This window comes from Hippichthys cyanospilos, chromosome 5 (assembly GCF_059441005.1).
Source record: "Hippichthys cyanospilos isolate Australia breed blue-spotted pipefish chromosome 5, RoL_Hcya_1.0, whole genome shotgun sequence".
Taxonomy (NCBI): Eukaryota; Metazoa; Chordata; class Actinopteri; order Syngnathiformes; family Syngnathidae; genus Hippichthys; species Hippichthys cyanospilos.
In genome coordinates, this window is record NC_142373.1 from 2820968 (window position 1) to 2838160 (window position 17193).

The 17193-nt window shown below is 42.0% G+C and overlaps 1 protein-coding gene across 2 annotated transcripts; it reads left to right on the forward strand.

Moving 5' to 3' along the window:
- The first annotated feature begins 1170 nt into the window (after positions 1 to 1170).
- On the forward strand, positions 1171 to 11671 carry LOC148423160 (ETS translocation variant 5-like). Of its 2 annotated transcripts, none has more exons than XM_088415665.1 (13): positions 1171 to 1324; positions 2533 to 2648; positions 2784 to 2865; positions 2944 to 2991; positions 3268 to 3318; positions 5587 to 5710; positions 5788 to 6093; positions 6499 to 6803; positions 8195 to 8257; positions 9249 to 9317; positions 9531 to 9700; positions 9782 to 9889; positions 10007 to 11671. In XM_088415665.1, the coding sequence occupies exons 2-13, from the start codon at positions 2601 to 2603 to the stop codon at positions 10235 to 10237; spliced, it is 1605 nt and encodes a 534-aa protein (XP_088271791.1). In that variant the 5' UTR covers positions 1171 to 1324; positions 2533 to 2600; the 3' UTR covers positions 10238 to 11671. The 2 variants fall into 2 exon arrangements, with proteins under 2 accessions (XP_088271791.1, XP_088271793.1); XM_088415667.1 differs by having other exon boundaries at positions 9782 to 9883.
- Positions 11672 to 17193: the final 5522 nt, after the last annotated feature.

The following is a 17193-nucleotide window of genomic DNA, read 5'->3' on the forward strand; positions in this document are numbered from 1 at the left end:
ACTAACAATCACATCTTACGACAATTGAGTATGTCCAATACACCTGAGATGCATGTTTTTGGAATATGGGAGGAGATCAGAGAGCAGGAACTGAACCCGATCTTCTGAACTACAAGGCAGAAGTGCTGACCAGTCTACCATCGGCCACCCACTTTTGATACATACGTAGAATTAAACCAATAACAGTTTGTTTTAAATAAAGACCTCTTATTTAGTTATATACAAACAGCTTTTAGTTTATCACTGGCTCCCAAAACTGTAAGATTATCATAATGGATGTGTTTTTGTTTTTCAATTTAGTCCCCCATACCATCTTGGCGCTGTTTATACAAAAACAAGAATAAAAAATACAAATTAAAAAAAAGCAGAAAAAAGGTGGGAAAAAGACGGCTGGGCCAGGCTTCATGAAAGGGGCTTGTATCATGATTTACTATTATGACCTCAGCACATTTCCATAATCTGTTCACCGTGGCTGCAGGGATTTGATGGATTATTACTTTTATACCATCTGCTGAGATAGATATTAAAAAGAGACGCTTTCAAGCATGCACGAGAGCTGAGTGTCTTAATTTGGTGTCATGGGCTGATAATGACTTTTTTTTCATGACCTTTAACCTTCCTGTGGGTGTGGCGGTTTTCTGTACACGCATCTTGTTTCCACACACATGCACACCTATTCAATTTGTTTGGGCATCTAACTTGCATTCTGCTTGGATTCTAGATTTTATTCTGATTCTGTTCTATTAACTCTGATCAAAGACTGCATGTTTTACAATTGGATTTGTGGAATTTATTTCAACTGTATGTGACAAACACATAATACTAAATGGTTACTAACGTAGCATCTCATGGCGAATGCATAAAATTAAGTAGTAAGACTTTTGTTTAGTACTCCGATCATCTTGAGTGGCTAAATTCCCACTGGCATGGGTCCTTTAAATCAACATTGCCTTCAACGATTGGGGGGGCGAAGTGAATGAAATCCAGCCATTCATAAAAATAGGTCAGTGCCGCGCTCCGATTGGTTGAGCATTATCACACGCATTATTCAACAGCTAGGGCGCCTTCATTGGCTGCGTCGGCAAGCAAACACGTCCTTCCTACCAATCAGTGCACGTCTCCGCGTTACGTCCATGCCCAGGGGAAAAGCAAGCGCAACCATGAACGAAGAGCTCAGTCAAGTTTTGTGAGTGGAGACGCGTACATCAATCCGAGCGTGCGTCTGATTACACGGCTTGCTACTCTTTCGTCTTTTCCCCTTCATTTGTTTGGACATATTTACCGTATTCTCCTGCCAAAGAGGGAACAAACAAACCCATTCGAGGTAAGATTCATATCTACTTTGCTGGGCAGCGGGGGAGTTATTTTGTTTTCGCGAAACAGCCAAATGTTTGAGGGGGAAAGATCGCTACGCCATTTTACCAAAAACCTCTTTACTTTACACGACCATTTCTTTACGTGCGTCACGGATAAATGGATCACAATTTTAGAACGAAAGCATGCGTGTGCTGTATAATTGGCGTTGTTATGATTTATCGACAGTGGCGGATTGTTTGTGATTTGTTTTTTTTTTTATGAATGGAGGGGCTATTGGCACCCCTCCTCCTGCGCGTTTCCACGCGGATCGAGTATCAAGTTTCACTTCATTGAGAAAAACAAGATGACGGAGGGTGGGGGGAAGGGCGGGGAGGAGTAAAAAGGTGGTGTTGAGTAACCCCCCCCCCCCCCCGTACACCACCACCCTTGTATACCGAAGCGCAAAAGTTAACTGAAGCCAGTTGATGTCGCACAAAATACGTGTCTGCGTTCAGTGACCATTCGCTTTGTTTTTAAAGCTCAATCGTTAGCTGTTTGTTTCATCTACAACGTTTGACAAAACATTTGGATGTACTATTTCAAAAGTAATTTCAGTTGCAAGTCAACCTGAATCTTTTCAGGTAAAAAAAAAAATAAAAAATCTGTGACGGGGCTTTTTAAACTGTCAAAATGTTAACTTGCGCGACGTGAACTTGGCGCCACGCGCACGCGCACCCACACAGACTCATGTTCTAAGTGCTATCTGCTCAGCGTCTGCAGTAATTGCCTTCAGCTATGCTTTATTTGTCATCCATTAACGAGAGATAGCAGAGTGAGTCATATCTCTAGGTCCACAGAGAGATGTGAGAATGGAGGCCACTGCCGGTTGCTGCCTATTGTTGTACAACTACAACTTTTTGTGTTTCCTTACTGGCTCAAGTGCACAATAGTGATATGTGATGCGTTGTTCAAGAGCTGGCCTCATTTCCTCCTTAACCAATGAGATCCTTTCATGATCTTTTACCCAAGATATGCAAACTGATTATACAGGGAAATATTTGCCATTTCGGTCAATGAGCACGACTTATGTAACTGCATTATGCGTGTTTACGTTGTGTGACTTCCTCTCGCCTGGCGCGGCTCAAATCTCAAAAAGCCGCTTGTTTGTTACAGCTTGGTGAACGCAGCGCACATACAGTACATGATGGTTGTGTGTATTGCTTTTTTGTCTTCCAGTGACCTGCCAAGCAGCATCCCTTAAGCACAACCCTCCCCCCCTCCCCCTTGGAAACCGGAAACCGAACATGGACGGCTTCTACGACCAGCAGGTTCCGTTCATGGTCCCGCCCAACGTAAGCGGCGCACGTCACAAGCATTATATGTGGAACGACTCTCGGTCCATTATTTGACTGGCAGATGCGCCCGTGCGTAGATGTCATTGGACTGCTGTTCAAGTAGCCTTTCCCCATCTTCTCTCCCCATTACAGTCTCATGTCCAGGAACACAGCAGGGTCTTCAGTGACAGGAAGAGGAAATTTGTGGACACTGAGCTCGCCCAGGACACGGAAGGTGTGTGGCTAGGTTGTAATAAAGTCTTCAAGTAATTAAGAGAATACTACTGATACATCTTTTTAATTTGATGGACAGAACTCTTCCAAGATCTCAGTCAGCTTCAGGATATTTGGATCGCAGAAGGTGGGTTTCACTTCGTGCTCCGGTGCTTTGTTAATGGCTAAATGCTGAGTCAGAGTTTTGAGGTGAAAAATTAACTTGAGTGTGAACTAGTTCTACTTCTTGGTATTTTGCTACAAGAGGAAGACGAACAAAGTCCTACGTGTGACGATCTGCTGACTAAAAGTTTTTTTTGTTTTTTTTTTTCAGAAATGGCAATGTTTTTTTTTGTTTTTTTGTTTTTTTAATGCTCACTTCAGCCATTTTTTAAAAACTTTTTTCCGTCCTTTCTCTTCACAGCTCAGGTGCCGGATGATGAGCAGTTCGTCCCAGACTTCCAGTCGGATAGCTGTGAGTTCTCCTTTATGTTACCCAACCTGCTATTTAGTTGGATGAAGGGGTGCATCAGAGCATGATTCTTTAAAGGGACAATGTGTAAGATTAGACTTAAAAAAACAACAACTTGAAAATAAATGTATTCTTTACACCCAACCGTATGTTTTAAAAATGCAGTAATCGTAGGTCTAGTTATCATGAAATGATATTACATGGGGGGTGGCACTCCTACGGAGGCTGCCATGTCTGTTATAGCTACGGACAATGGTAAATGCAGCACCTCCTGCTGTCCGTAATGAAAAAACGTCTAAATCTTACGCAGTCCCTCTAAGACTATTTGCCACAAGCATTCTCTGACCTGAAGTTGGTGTCACCCATCATTTATTGAAATGTCTTAATCCAGTCAAGGACAAACGTCATCCTTTGTCCTCAGAAGTCCGCTTTGGGCTTTGTGCGCTCGCTTGTCCGCCTCTCCCTCTCAACCATTTTGAGTTTAATCAGCCGATTGGCATGGGGCATCACATGAGCCAAGCTCCTAATCTGATTTCACACTTTCCCGCACTCGGGCCTCGCTGCCGGAGCGGACCAGATTCCAGCGGATAGGGCGGTCTCATACCCTGCTTTCCAAAAATGTGTGTGTGTGTGTGTGTGTGTGTGCGCGTGTAGGTCCTGAAAGGTGGCCTCCTGGTTGCGACTGGAGTGCACTTCTATCAGTTTGGGATAGTGTCCCGCTTCCCAGTTTTGTAGCATGATGTTAGAATCAGAAGTGCAGCATGGGAATACTCATAGCTGTGTTACTGTTCGTAGAGAGATTGTTTCTTCTGTGTCAGTGTGAGCGTGAGATGAGTTGCTGACGGTGGCTGCAGTTGCCAGGCTGCAGGCGTTCTCTCTCGCACCTATTCAAGGCCAGATTGCAAGATAGGCGATTACAATGAGACGGCACTGCTGAATCACATGTCTTATACAGAAGAAATGCAAAAATCTCAACTTTGTAAACCAGTGGTTCACACCATTTGGTACAGATACAAGGGCAGACCCCCCACCCCACACACACACACACACACACACCCCCACCCCCACCCCCATCCAAATGACGGCCAAGTAACCCCTAACTGGCACAAAACATATTTGGATGGGGAAAAAAAAGTAAAACTGGGTACTGTGCTACCACTGTCTGATTTAACTTTATAACTACATTTATAGCAGTATCTCAAAATGTATTTTGTTCCGCAGCTCCAGAAGGTACTGTATATCAGAAAACATAATTTGTTTTATTAGTTTTTTTTTCTGCTAGAAAATTGCTTCACTAATGACAATGAGCATCTGTATAAAGCATCACAAAATACAGGCAAACAACATTTTGCAAAGGAGTCACTGTAATGCAATTTAGCAATTAGTTGCTTCATGTTCCAATTAGATTGTTTTTCATTTAAAAAAAAACTGCTCTTGTCACTGTGCTAATAAGAATTAGATTAGATTTGCTGAAACTTACTTAAACAACGTTAAAATCTCTCATACCCCCCAGAAGCGCCGTCTCGTGGCCGCATGAATGTATGTACCCCCATTTCAGAACCACTGCGCTAAGTTCTCAAGAGAATTTTATTCTGGTTTTCTTCCCTGTTTTCTTGAAATCAACAGAATGGCAAATGTCGCAAAAATGAGTCCACAGAGAATGTAATCGGGGCATAAAAATATCCACCGCGGAGGCATCAACCATTTTGCATCATTCGAGTGCAAAGGAAAATTAGGCTTTAGAGTGTGCAAACAACAAGGGGCCGCATGTTAGTTGTTTGCTCGGCCGCAGTCCATCAACGCCCTCGTCATCTGACGCCCTCTCCTCTCTGAGATCTAGTTTCTTCCCTACCATTATGCGCCACCCTGGTAACTGCAGCCGGTATGCAGAGGCCTGTGTTTCTGGTCTAATGGTTACAACAGCAGTCAGGGAAGAAAATCATTCACCGCCATTAGATTGCAGCCACACTGATTCATGAGTATTGGGATTGAGTCTGTCCTAATAGGAATCAGATGCAAAGTTTGATGGGATTTGTGCATCTAGCGCAGTTAAAATCATCCCAGCTACACAAACAGTGCGGCATAGATGGACGATAAATAAATGCTAAGTGGCTTTGGACAGATGAGGCAATACATACACGCATTGTCCACATGATGTGCTAAATTGGATTAAGATAACTGTTGCACTTCTCCCTATGGCTCCTATTACGTAGGAGGTATCTGGACTTTCTCTGATGCGGTGGGTTTTGTTGTTTCTCTGCTTCTGTCCAGTGATGTTCCATGGACCACCACCGACCAAGATCAAACGGGAGCTGACTCCCTCCAATGATCTGTCCCCCTGCCACCAGGAAAGGAGTCCCATGCCCTATGGAGAGAAGTGCCTTTACAGCTACAGGTACAAGATGTCTACAGATATTTGGAGATCCATAATAACACCTCTTTTCTAATAAACACTTTCCGTTTGACAAAAAGTGCCTGCGACAGGAAGTCTACTCCTGGTTTCAAACCATTAACCCCTCCCTCCACGCCGGTGTCGCCGTGCAGTTCCACGAGCACCAATGGAGCATCCCACCTCAACGAGCCTACCCCTCCCCCTCGTAACAATGTAGCCAACCTGAACCCTGGACCACAGCCAGCGCATGTCCTGCAGCAGCAACAGCCCCTCACACCGAGTGCAGGCTCGCAAAATCAGCCGACGCTTTCAGTCCACAGCCCGCCATTCGCTGTGCCGTGTACACTAATTGGCCAGGATGCCAATAACTTTACGCCAGAGCACAGGTAAACAGTTCCCACAAAGACCTAGGAAGTTCCCAGTAATCTACTGACCAACTGATGATCAGGCCTCGGCTCCGCTTTGTTGTTGTTGTTTCATTTACTATATGTATTTCAGTTAATTGTAATGTAAATTTGCCACTGTTAGCCAAAGCACTCCAAAAATCCACCCAAATTCATCTGATCACAACCTGTCAAGATCTTACAGTCACTTCTCGTTACATCCTTGCGCAATACACCTTGTTCGTAGGGCTCTGACTGACTCGAGTGCCGGTATATTTATTCTTTTCTTGAAAATTAACATTCCCTCTTAATAAACTAGAAATTAAGTTTTTCAGATTATCAAAACAGCCACCAAGAGCTGGCCTTGCTCGTCCTTGTAACGATGTTTCTTTCTTTGTCCGTTTTTAGGTTCCAGAGGCAGATGTCCGAGCCATCTCTACCTTTTCCCCCATCGGAGAATCAAGGGCGGCTCCACTTCCTACCCCAGCTGGCTAATAACAACAGTCGGCCACACGAGGGCCGGCCATTGTACCAGCGGCAAATGTCCGAACCCCTGGTGGTTGTACCCCCACACGGCTTCAAACAAGAACTCATAGACCCGAGATACACAGAGCAGGGCGTTCCCAGCGTGGGCCCTTCGGCACCGACGCGCCAGGCCGCTTTCCACCCGATGGCCATCAAGCAGGAGCCCCGCGATTTCAGCTTCGATTCCGGTGAGCGGCGCTTCATAATTCACTCTTCGAGCCAGGTAGTCCACAGCTACCTTAGGGTGAGGAATGCGCCTGGCCGTGTTTGTTCAGGCTGCTGACACATGTATGCAAGTTTTAGCGTGTAATGGCAGCCTGGGTGCACAGGTACCCTACCGCCCTTTCACACTCACACGATTTGAGTTAAATCTGATCATTCCTCCTGGGTCGTGCCAGTAAAGTAAAAGTGGGTCTTTCAGCTCAGCCTAATCCTCTAAGGGCAAAAAGTAAATGGGCCATCCAGCCAGGTGACAAGAAGCTCCTCACTGAGCCTACCTGGAATAGATTGAGGCCAAAGCCCCCAGAGGACTTTGAGGCCTGCAAGGTGCAAAGAGATGATCACAAAAATGTCTCCATCATGGGACGAAAAGGAGCTAAATTGTTGTCGGCCCACCTCTTGGTGGTTGAGGAAACCTGTGAGCCTCGATAAAAGAGATTCACTGTTTGGTCACATGGTATAAATCAAACAAGCGCCTGACTGTTGTTCTTCTGACGCCCACGCATGCAGCTGTTATGCTCTGTGACATGAACATCCTCTTTTCCTGAAACACACTAAATTTGAGGAAGGAAAAACCCCAACAACGTCACATACTCTCCTTTTCAGCACAGTGGATGACCGGCTGGCCTGCCAGTGATGTAATGACAAATCCGCTTAGCTTCTTATGGCCTTTAAACACCTACGTCACACAGGGCTATCATCTCGAGAAGGACAGAGGATGTCCACGTTGGGGATATTTGCAGGGACCGTACTGCGTATTTTTCTATGGCCAAGTACAACAAGATATTTAGCATCTGTTTTTTGTCGCACCGACGTCCGATGGAGTCTAGGCTTACTCGCCGTTGAATTCTGTCAATCTTATCAGTTGATGTGACGCAGAATAATGACCAATTGCATCGCGGTTGGTATGCAGCAGAGACAAGCGGAAGCCAGGCCCAAACCCCAAAGGGGACGGCCGCTTGTAACTTGATTATCATTGAGATTTAACGCAGCAGCCACCGCACTAATCCAGTTTAAAGGCTGGTGGGCGTGCGAGGGCGAGAGTGGGCTGTGCGCTGCTACCCAGATTTGGGCTTTAGTCCACTCTGAGATATGCGTGCGTAGGCGGGCAGCAGTTGAAGTTGCAGTCTAATGTGACTGGTAGCAGCCAATGCTTCATCCATCGTTATTGATGCTTTATCAACATGAAACCAATCACACAAATCAAAAGATGCTATTTCAAGCTGTGCATCTTTATACACAAAGTCGAATATAGCTATCAGCTGTGAGGTGGATTTTGATGTGGTGCACATATGAGATGACACCAAAGGCTGGGATGTCTCGGGTCTAAAATTATACGGCCACTGTCTTTGTTTTGCAGAGATGCCCAACTGTCATTCATCCTTTGGCACAGCGGGGAGCTACTACCAAAATAACCACGAAAGTAAGTCGTTGTTTTTTTGTTTTTTTTCCCCCTCTCTCTCTCGTGAGATAGAAGTGCCTCGTCCGTGAGGTATTTGTGTCCCCTGAGCCGTGTAGGGCTTATTGAGCCGTAGAGGGATCAGCACGCGTGAACGAGTAGAGGTCAGCGGCATTTTAAGTGACCGGTCATGGGGAAGTGGGTAGTCCATGTTAGGGCTGGGCGATATAGCCCCCCGTCATTCTATACAAATACAATTTCAAACAGTTTTAATTAAAACAATTAATACAAAAAGAAACCCTGTGTAAAATACCCAGACAAAAATAATGGACAGTATACTAATTTTTGAATCAGTTTCAACAAACTTAAAGGGAAACTAAAGGTATGTAGCCATTTCAGGTAGTAAAAATGTTTGTCACACGAATGTAAAACTTTTAACAACACATTTTTCCTCTAACTGAAACCTGAAATTGAAATCAGTTGCTCAAGGCTCAGGTAGCGACCAATTACTCAAAACTCAACTGTTCTCTGGGTTTGACCATGTGATGTCAGTAAGCTGCATCGTGATTGGTTGTTACCTGACCCTTGAGCACATAATGTATTTTCAGTCAATAGCAAATGACAAAATGCCTTTTTAAAGGCATTAATTGGACATTGAAAGTGGTTGTCAATTTAATTAGACAAAATACAGGTTTTTATTTTTATTGCCGAAAATGGCAAAATTTGTTCCGTATCCCCTTAACATTCATAGCTCGTGCATAGCTTGCTTAAATGCCACAAAGAAATAGTCTGTTCTATTGTAAACACGCAATGCTCCATCCTGTATTCTGCCACATGTGCAAAACCTCAATTTCACGATTTGGCTAATTTTCAAATTCTCAATTAAAAAATTACAAATTAATTGTGTACTTTGATTTATTTCCCTGTCCTAGTCCATGCAAGCCATGCACTGCATTTTTGATTGTAGCATGTTTGCTAGTTGCACTTAATTAATAATAAACCTTTTCAACTTCAGGTTATGCCTTCGACAGAGATCCTCAACTCTATTTTGACGATACCTGCGTTGTCCCTGAAAGATTAGAAGGTGAGTTTTTAATTTTTTGGGTGGCTGGCAGGCATGCTTTATTTTTCCACATTTTCGGAATTCTTCTACTCTTTGCATGAAGTATAATGAATAGTTGGTTTGCTTCACACTCTCCATCTGTCTGGAATGTCTCACCTCACTGCGATGGCGGCGAAATGCAGAACTGCCCGGCTCAATTTATTGTCTTTTTTTTTCCTCTTCTCCCACGTTCAGGTAAAGTGAAGCAGGAGCCGTCCATCTATCGAGACGGTCCCCCATACCAGCGCCGTGGCTCCTTGCAACTCTGGCAGTTCCTTGTCACTTTGCTGGACGACCCGGCAAATGGACATTTCATAGCCTGGACAGGTCGGGGAATGGAGTTCAAACTGATTGAGCCCGAGGAGGTATGTATGCGGCTTAGCTGCGGTGCTTTTCCTTTCATGGCATTACAGGTGGGTTTGTAACCTACGGACCCTTTTCTTAAGGTGGCTCGCCGATGGGGCATCCAGAAGAACAGACCAGCGATGAACTACGACAAGCTGAGCCGCTCTCTACGTTACTACTACGAGAAGGGCATCATGCAGAAGGTAAAGGCACGTTCCCCCTTTCTTTTTCTTCCAACTTTGTCAGTGCCAAGTGTCCACAATGGGTTGAAATGTATGTTTCATAAAGATGGAGTCAAACGTTTTCTATCAAATTATGCTGCTCAGGTGGCTGGAGAACGGTACGTGTACAAGTTCGTGTGTGACCCCGAGGCCCTCTTCTCCATGGCCTTCCCTGACAACCAGAGGCCAAACCTGAAGGCTGACCTGGACAGCGTGCCGGGCCTTGACGACGATACAATGCCCCTCACCCATTACGAGGAGAACCCTCCTTACCTACTGGACAGCGGGGATCATTGTGTTGCCGGCTTGCCCTTCGCTGATGGTTGCAGCTACTGAACCCCAACACAAAAATTCTCAAACACTCCCTGAGTCTATGGACGCTTTTCGAATTCAGATGTGCCCCTGCAAGGTGGCTTGCAGGGGCCCTTATGGATTTTCTCTACCTGACTTACAGTATCATAATTGATCTGCCAGAAACAATGGACACTGGTAAATGATGTGACAAACTTGGACGGGGTTGTGAGACTGATGAACTCGAACTCAAGTGCCCTGCTTTGCAAAAAAAGATGCAAGGCCTCAAGACCTCTAACATCACGTAAAGAAGACGACCCTTCTCATGTGGGTTGACGAGCAGATTTTTTTTTTGTGACAATCTGATTTTCTTAAAAAGTTGAGAGGAATCTGAAATTTAACAAGACTTACTTAAAGCAGCACTGTTTTAGAATTGCCTATTCAAAGTTTGTTGCTCCCTGTTTTTATGGTTTAGAACCTGAGTTAAAACATGAGTGAAAGGGCTGTGAATTGCATAGAATTGTCCACCAACCTATTTTGAACTAACAATCATTTCTGTGTATATGGCTTTTTATGGCCACTTGTTGGGACTTTAAAAATAGAATATTACAGGCTAGTTGAATTGGCTGCACTCTTTGGTAAATGTTGTGTTATTTTACTGTCCTATCCGTGTAAGATTGTATCTGCTACCACCTTCTTTGGAGCCTGCGAACCTTGGTACAAGTCTGTGCTGTCATGTTCAAATTTAGAACTAATTACCACTCATCTATTTCAAAAGGGATGCATATGCAAGTACATAATTATCCCACAAAGACCTTTTTACAAATCGCCAAGTTGCTGTTTTTTCATATATTTCTGAGTGTGTGTGCGTGCGCGCACGCGCATTGGTGTATGCGTGCGTGCGTGTGTATTTACATTGTTATCTCCGCGGTGGTCAACCAGCTCTTGATGCGCAGATTTGGTGGAAGCATTGTGGATTGCATGGGGGGAATTAAAATAATACTAACAATAATAATCTTTCAAACACCTTCTCAAAGATGTCAATAAAGGTGACTTTGCATGGTAAAAAGTCAGCCAAGAGTGCATCCACCAACATATCATTTCAGGGTCTTTGGATGAACATTTGTATGTTTCTGTATTTTATTTGAAAGAGGGCAACAATGAAACTTAGATAAAGTATATATTTTTGCTATAAGCCTGCAGTCCGTATTTTTTAATATACCCTCTGTTGCAACTGTTTTTTTTTAACAAAAAAAAAAAAACTGTAAACTCTCACTGCAGGTTGAACTATATGAGCAGATTTTTTCATGAGGTGTGTAAAAGGCCAGAGTTTCAGCTAACTCTACATTGCAGGATGCACAGGGACAGATCACACTTGTATAGGCTTCTGTTGCTCCGCCCCTTCTCACATTGTGTTCCTTACACAGCTGAGTTTGTTATTATGTGTACTGGGTCAAATAAACACGCTATGCTTCACTGCTTTCTGTGCTGGTGTGCTTTATGGTTTTATCCCCCCTCCATTATTGCTGGAAGCTTGGCCTGGCTGTCATGAGTCACATGCTTTTCTTTGAGATCCATTTTCTATGTGAATGATTATCTTTCACTCCCCCGAGGAAACATCGTGAGAGTAATATGTGCATGGTGTTTTGGTCACAGGATTCGCCTATGAATACTATAATTCAGTTTGACAGGGAATTGTGTTGGTAAATTCTTGGCAGTTAGTATTTGACCTGACTGGTTGTTGCCATAAAATGGCTTTTTGGGAGTGAAATGCTTGTTTAGAGTGTCTGTTAGCATGCTTTCGTGATTTTATGATTATCGCTGCAGTCAAAGAGCAGCTGCGGCTAATGGCAATTGAGTTGCTATTATTTGGTCCAGCACTGAACTACAATAGGTCACATGAAAAGGTGCCAAAAGTCTACAGTAGATTGTGGTAAAAAGTGAAAAGAGGAATTTAGGATTGGACTGTAAATCGATTCAATGCAGGAACCTGTGTTTAATGTATTAAAAAACTTACTAACCACACATTTTAAACACTTGAGTAGGCATAAATAAGGGTAGACAATTTACAAAAATGTGCCTGTCCATCATCAGAAGTCATTTTTTTTTCAAGCAGAGCCAACCTGTAAATGTCACTCTTTCATCCGTACTTTAAAGGTGCATCCATCAGTAAAGTTCTCCAGTCTGTCTGTTGTGAGTCCGTATTAACAAACACACAAACAAACATCATTTAAAAAAAAAACACATTAATTTCAAGGGAAATACCTGGCACAAACGAAAATGCAAACGAGCTAAACGCATGCAGGGCAGCACTATATAACATGATGAAGATAAGAACTAATGCTAGCTATAGCATGTTATCCACAATCACGAGTTGTTGGAAAAAACAAACAAACTAATTTTGGACATATCATCATACATCCACATTCTTACAAAGAAAGTACAACTTACAGCCAGTCGTGGGCCAGATTTCACCCCGACAAAAACAACATGTGTCACCGACTGACTGCTTTCAAAAGCCCACTATCCTTCTCACTACAAAATGTAATATCAACAGCGGCCAGAGGCAGCGCCAAAAATCAAAGATCAATCAAATCAAAGCAAAACTGAATGAACTGATAAACTAAATCAATTCCAAAACATTATTTCGAGCGCGGCCCACGCGGCCTGGTATCAGTTGATCCACGGACCGGTACCGGACCGCGGAACGATGGTTGGGGACCACTGGTCAACAATTCTATTCGTTCACGGCAGACAACTATAAACCTACAAAGACACAAAAAATGTATCTACTCTGAAAGTGTGCATAATTTTACATATACAAGCATGCACACGCACACACTCTGACACATACACGCTATAAAAACGCTATAAAAAATGAACACATAAATTTATGTACCTAACAAAAAGATTTAATATTTGAAAAAATGTGTTTTATTCTTGTTTATTCAAAAGAGACATCCTTTGCTCTGATTATTGCTTTGCACACGCTTGACTACTTCAAGAGGTAGTCACCTGAAATGGTTTTCACATCACATGTGCCTTACCAGGGTTAACTTGTGGAATTTCTTGCTTCATCCCTGGGGTTAGGATCATCATTTGTGTCGTGCAGAAGTCAGGTTAATACACAGCCGACAGCCTTATTAAACAACTGTAAATTTTCGTGTTATGGAAAACTCCAAATTCAGATCATAGGACACAAAACAGTAACACCTAATTGGACTGTTGATGTCAAATTATTAATAGACATTTGTCCACAAAAAAATAATCAACAACAAGAAGTGGCACATTACAAGTTGGGTCGAACTATTCTAGTATTCTAGTATGAGAGAGAATCTGCATTTTTAACCCTGGAGAACCCACGGGGTCAAATTTGGCCCCTATTTTTTTTTTTTTTTTTTTTTTACAAATTTGGCTTCACAAGCCCAGCGTGCCACTTCTGACCCCTGCATGGGGCCATCTAGTGGATGAGTATTTCACTTACATGAGTCAGAGTGGTGACGACAAGATGGCTGGCAACATGCTGTTTTGTTGAGCTAGAATTCAATCCAAACAAAACCATCTTCTCAGCACACCATCCAATGGTAAAATTGTGTTTGTTTGTTTGTTTTTGTTTGTTTTTTTGTTAATCTCTTTCATAGCATGTTGCAGAATGCTTAAGAGTGTATATATATATTGGTAAATTAGCCACTCTGAGCTGAACATAAAATGTGTTTTATGAACTTATATTTTCTTTAATATTACTATTAAAGTATTTTTTCGTTTGTTTGTTTGTTTTTTATCTCTAGTACCCCCTGGAGTTCCTTCAACTACCCCCAGGGGTACTCGTACCCCCATTTGAGAACCACTGTTCTATACAATGCCAGCAGTCAAAACAGCAGATTATGATGGATATTTGTGGAATATGAATTTTAAAATTCAACTGTTTTGATCTCGTGTATGAGGATGGCCATTTCTCCACTCTGTCTACTGAAAATAACAGCTCATTTGCTCAGGGCTTTGGCAACAACCACTCATGGCTCCGCTTGTGAATGTCACATGACTAAACTCAGCCGACAGTTGAACCATTTATTAGCTGAGCCCTGAGCAAAATTTCCACTCCCTGAGTTGGATAAAAACTGGTGGATTTTCTTGCTTAATTCATATTTAACAAAGGCAATGTGAAGCTAATATATATATATATATATATATATATATATATATATATATATATATATATATATATATATATATATATATATATATATATATATATAAATAGGAAAAGTCCTGGTGGGAAAGGTGTCATGTTGACCAGTCTGTGCGTGATTGTTTACCATGAGTTCTTGCCAAACTGCAGCGAGCTCATTGTTTTTCTCTATTTAGCTATTCTCCTGGCCTTCAATAAACAGCTGAGAAGTCCATTATTGTCTCTGATTTAGTAGGAGAACCCTGGTGGTTCTTTTTTAGCACTCCCTACATGTATTCTGATCATTTTGTATTTAATGTGTTGGTGTCATAGACGCCGGCATAAAATCATATTCTTTGCATGACAAGTGAACTCTTTTCTTTGGTTTAAGGGTCTCCTCCTTCCTTTTCGACCACTGCCGATCTCACAGGGCATAGGCCAAGTAGAACTAACACACTGATGGCTGACCAACCCAAACATGATGATGGATGGCTCAGAACATATCAAACATTGGCATTGTAAACAAGACTCCAGATCGATATAAACACTGTTACAGGGCACTTGACACACAGAGCTAGGCCTTCACGTAAGAGGACATACATCACGCCCCATGACTGCAGGCTGCTTCTTCGTGGATTATTGATTCAAGTATGAGAAACTGCAGCATTAATGCGGTTTAAGCTTTAAATCTTCAGGCTCTCGCTGTGTCAACACACACATCCCACAGTAAAGTCCGTTTGGAGAGCCTGAATCTAACAGGGAAATGTAGGATTTGCTTGTATAAATGGAGCAAAACGAGTGCCCACATTATTTATTCCACATTTTTGTGTTCAGACAGCTATCGTTAGTCCCACAGAGACTTTCATTCCAAACGGTGACATAACAGATTTGTTAGGAAAACACACCGCCCACTGACTCTTTAATCATATTTAGTTTTCATGGGCCAGTGCTACCCTCTAGTGGAAGTCTTATTCCATAGCCACACGAGTCTTGGTTTCAAATTACTGTATTTCTACTGTTGTTGTCTGATACTGTAGTTCCCTTTAATTTCATAAGAAAATGTTCCACTCATTTCTAAAGATTTTAAGTGTGTGTGCGCGCGCACGTGTGTGCTTGTTTTTGGGCGGTTGCAACATGGTAAGGTTTAACTCGCTTTGTGGGGACCTCTTGCACTTGTGGTGGACCCCACAAGTTTGGACCTCTTTTTGGGCGTCAAGACTTGCATTTTTCATACACATTATTGTGCTACTTAGTTTATAGGCACTGGCAGAATTTCTGGCAGAATGTTCCATTCCTTACAAACTGAGAGAATAGGCAAATACACAACACAGAAGTACAGTATGTTGCTTCTGTGTAGTGTAGTTGTTGCTCCTGGGATTCTGTGGTGCAACCTTTGAATGTAAACATATTACAAACACAGTTATATGCAGCAGCTCTAGAAAAAAGAGACCGGATATCGTCTGTCAAATAAAGTCATACAAGGAAATGAAATGAAATGAAATGAAATGAAATGAAATCACTTGTTACAGTTTTCTGTGCATTGATACCTTGTAACAACCGTTGGATGGTAGGGAGATGTCGAGGAGTGATGATTTCAGAGGAGGCAACGACAGAGAAAGAGAGTGAAAGAAATAAGGGAGGGTCGGCTGTTCCGCTCCCAAAAGATTATCTTTATTATATCTTTACCCTCCTTTATTTCTTTCACTCTCCTTCTCTGTCATCGCCTCATGAGTATCTGTTCATTTGCTGCCATTGCTTGTTCATTTTGAGTCATCTAAACCTTTTATGCACTTCCTTATTGTTATTGTTTTTAAGAGTTTTTATTCTAAAATCAACTGCCTTTGCACCATCCATCAATTTTCTGAACCTCTCAAATTTATATACAGTACTTTAAGTAAATTGAACTGTTTATTAGGGTTTTTTTTCCCCCTTGTAATAATCTGTTTAAGCCTTAAACAGGGATATGGCTTCATTGTTAGCTCTTTTTTTCTTTTCATTTATGTTGCATTGTTGCCATATTTATTTGTTGGTTGTTTACCTGTTTTGAAAATGTACATGAATATTTTTTTCAATTTGAAAATCAATGTATACTGTTCCCATGGCAGTTACGCTGTATTGTAATAAGGACTGGTAAACTGTTGCCATGTTGTGTCATTTTATTATTTTGTTTAAAAAAAAAAAAAGGTTAAAAAAATCTGTCACCCTCACTCATCAAAGTTTGATGGGCATGTCCCAACACCTGATTGGTTACCCTGAACATGTTTAATTAATACATTAGAAGGGGCATTAATCAAATACATGTTTTTTTAATTAAATAAGTCAGTCATGAATTGAATTTTTATTTAACTAATGAACCATTCGACTAATTAATGAAACGTTTCATTATTCAATTACACTTTGATTTAATTATCGAATGGTACATTTATTTATTGAATTTTGGCACTTTCATTACTCTAAACCTTTTCAGGTATTCATTTGTTCGTAAAGCACTTGAAGAGCCTGATTTTATAACGAGCATTTGTTCAATAAAGAAGGAAGATAGGGTAGAATGGGGCCAGGACACAGAATGGACAATAGCATCTGTCCAACTTTATCAACTAATTTGGTATTCATACCAGGAGGAGGCGACGGTGGTCGAAAGAGGCAAACACGCTGCAACCAAAAGAACGCAGCGAAAAACAGAAATTACTCATTTATAAACAGACTATTAATAATGCAACCAAGAAAACAGACAACTGATTACTGCAAACTAAACACACACACACACACACACACACACAAAATAATTGCCAAACTGAACGCTGCAGTACAAAATACCGCAAGTATCCCCGTT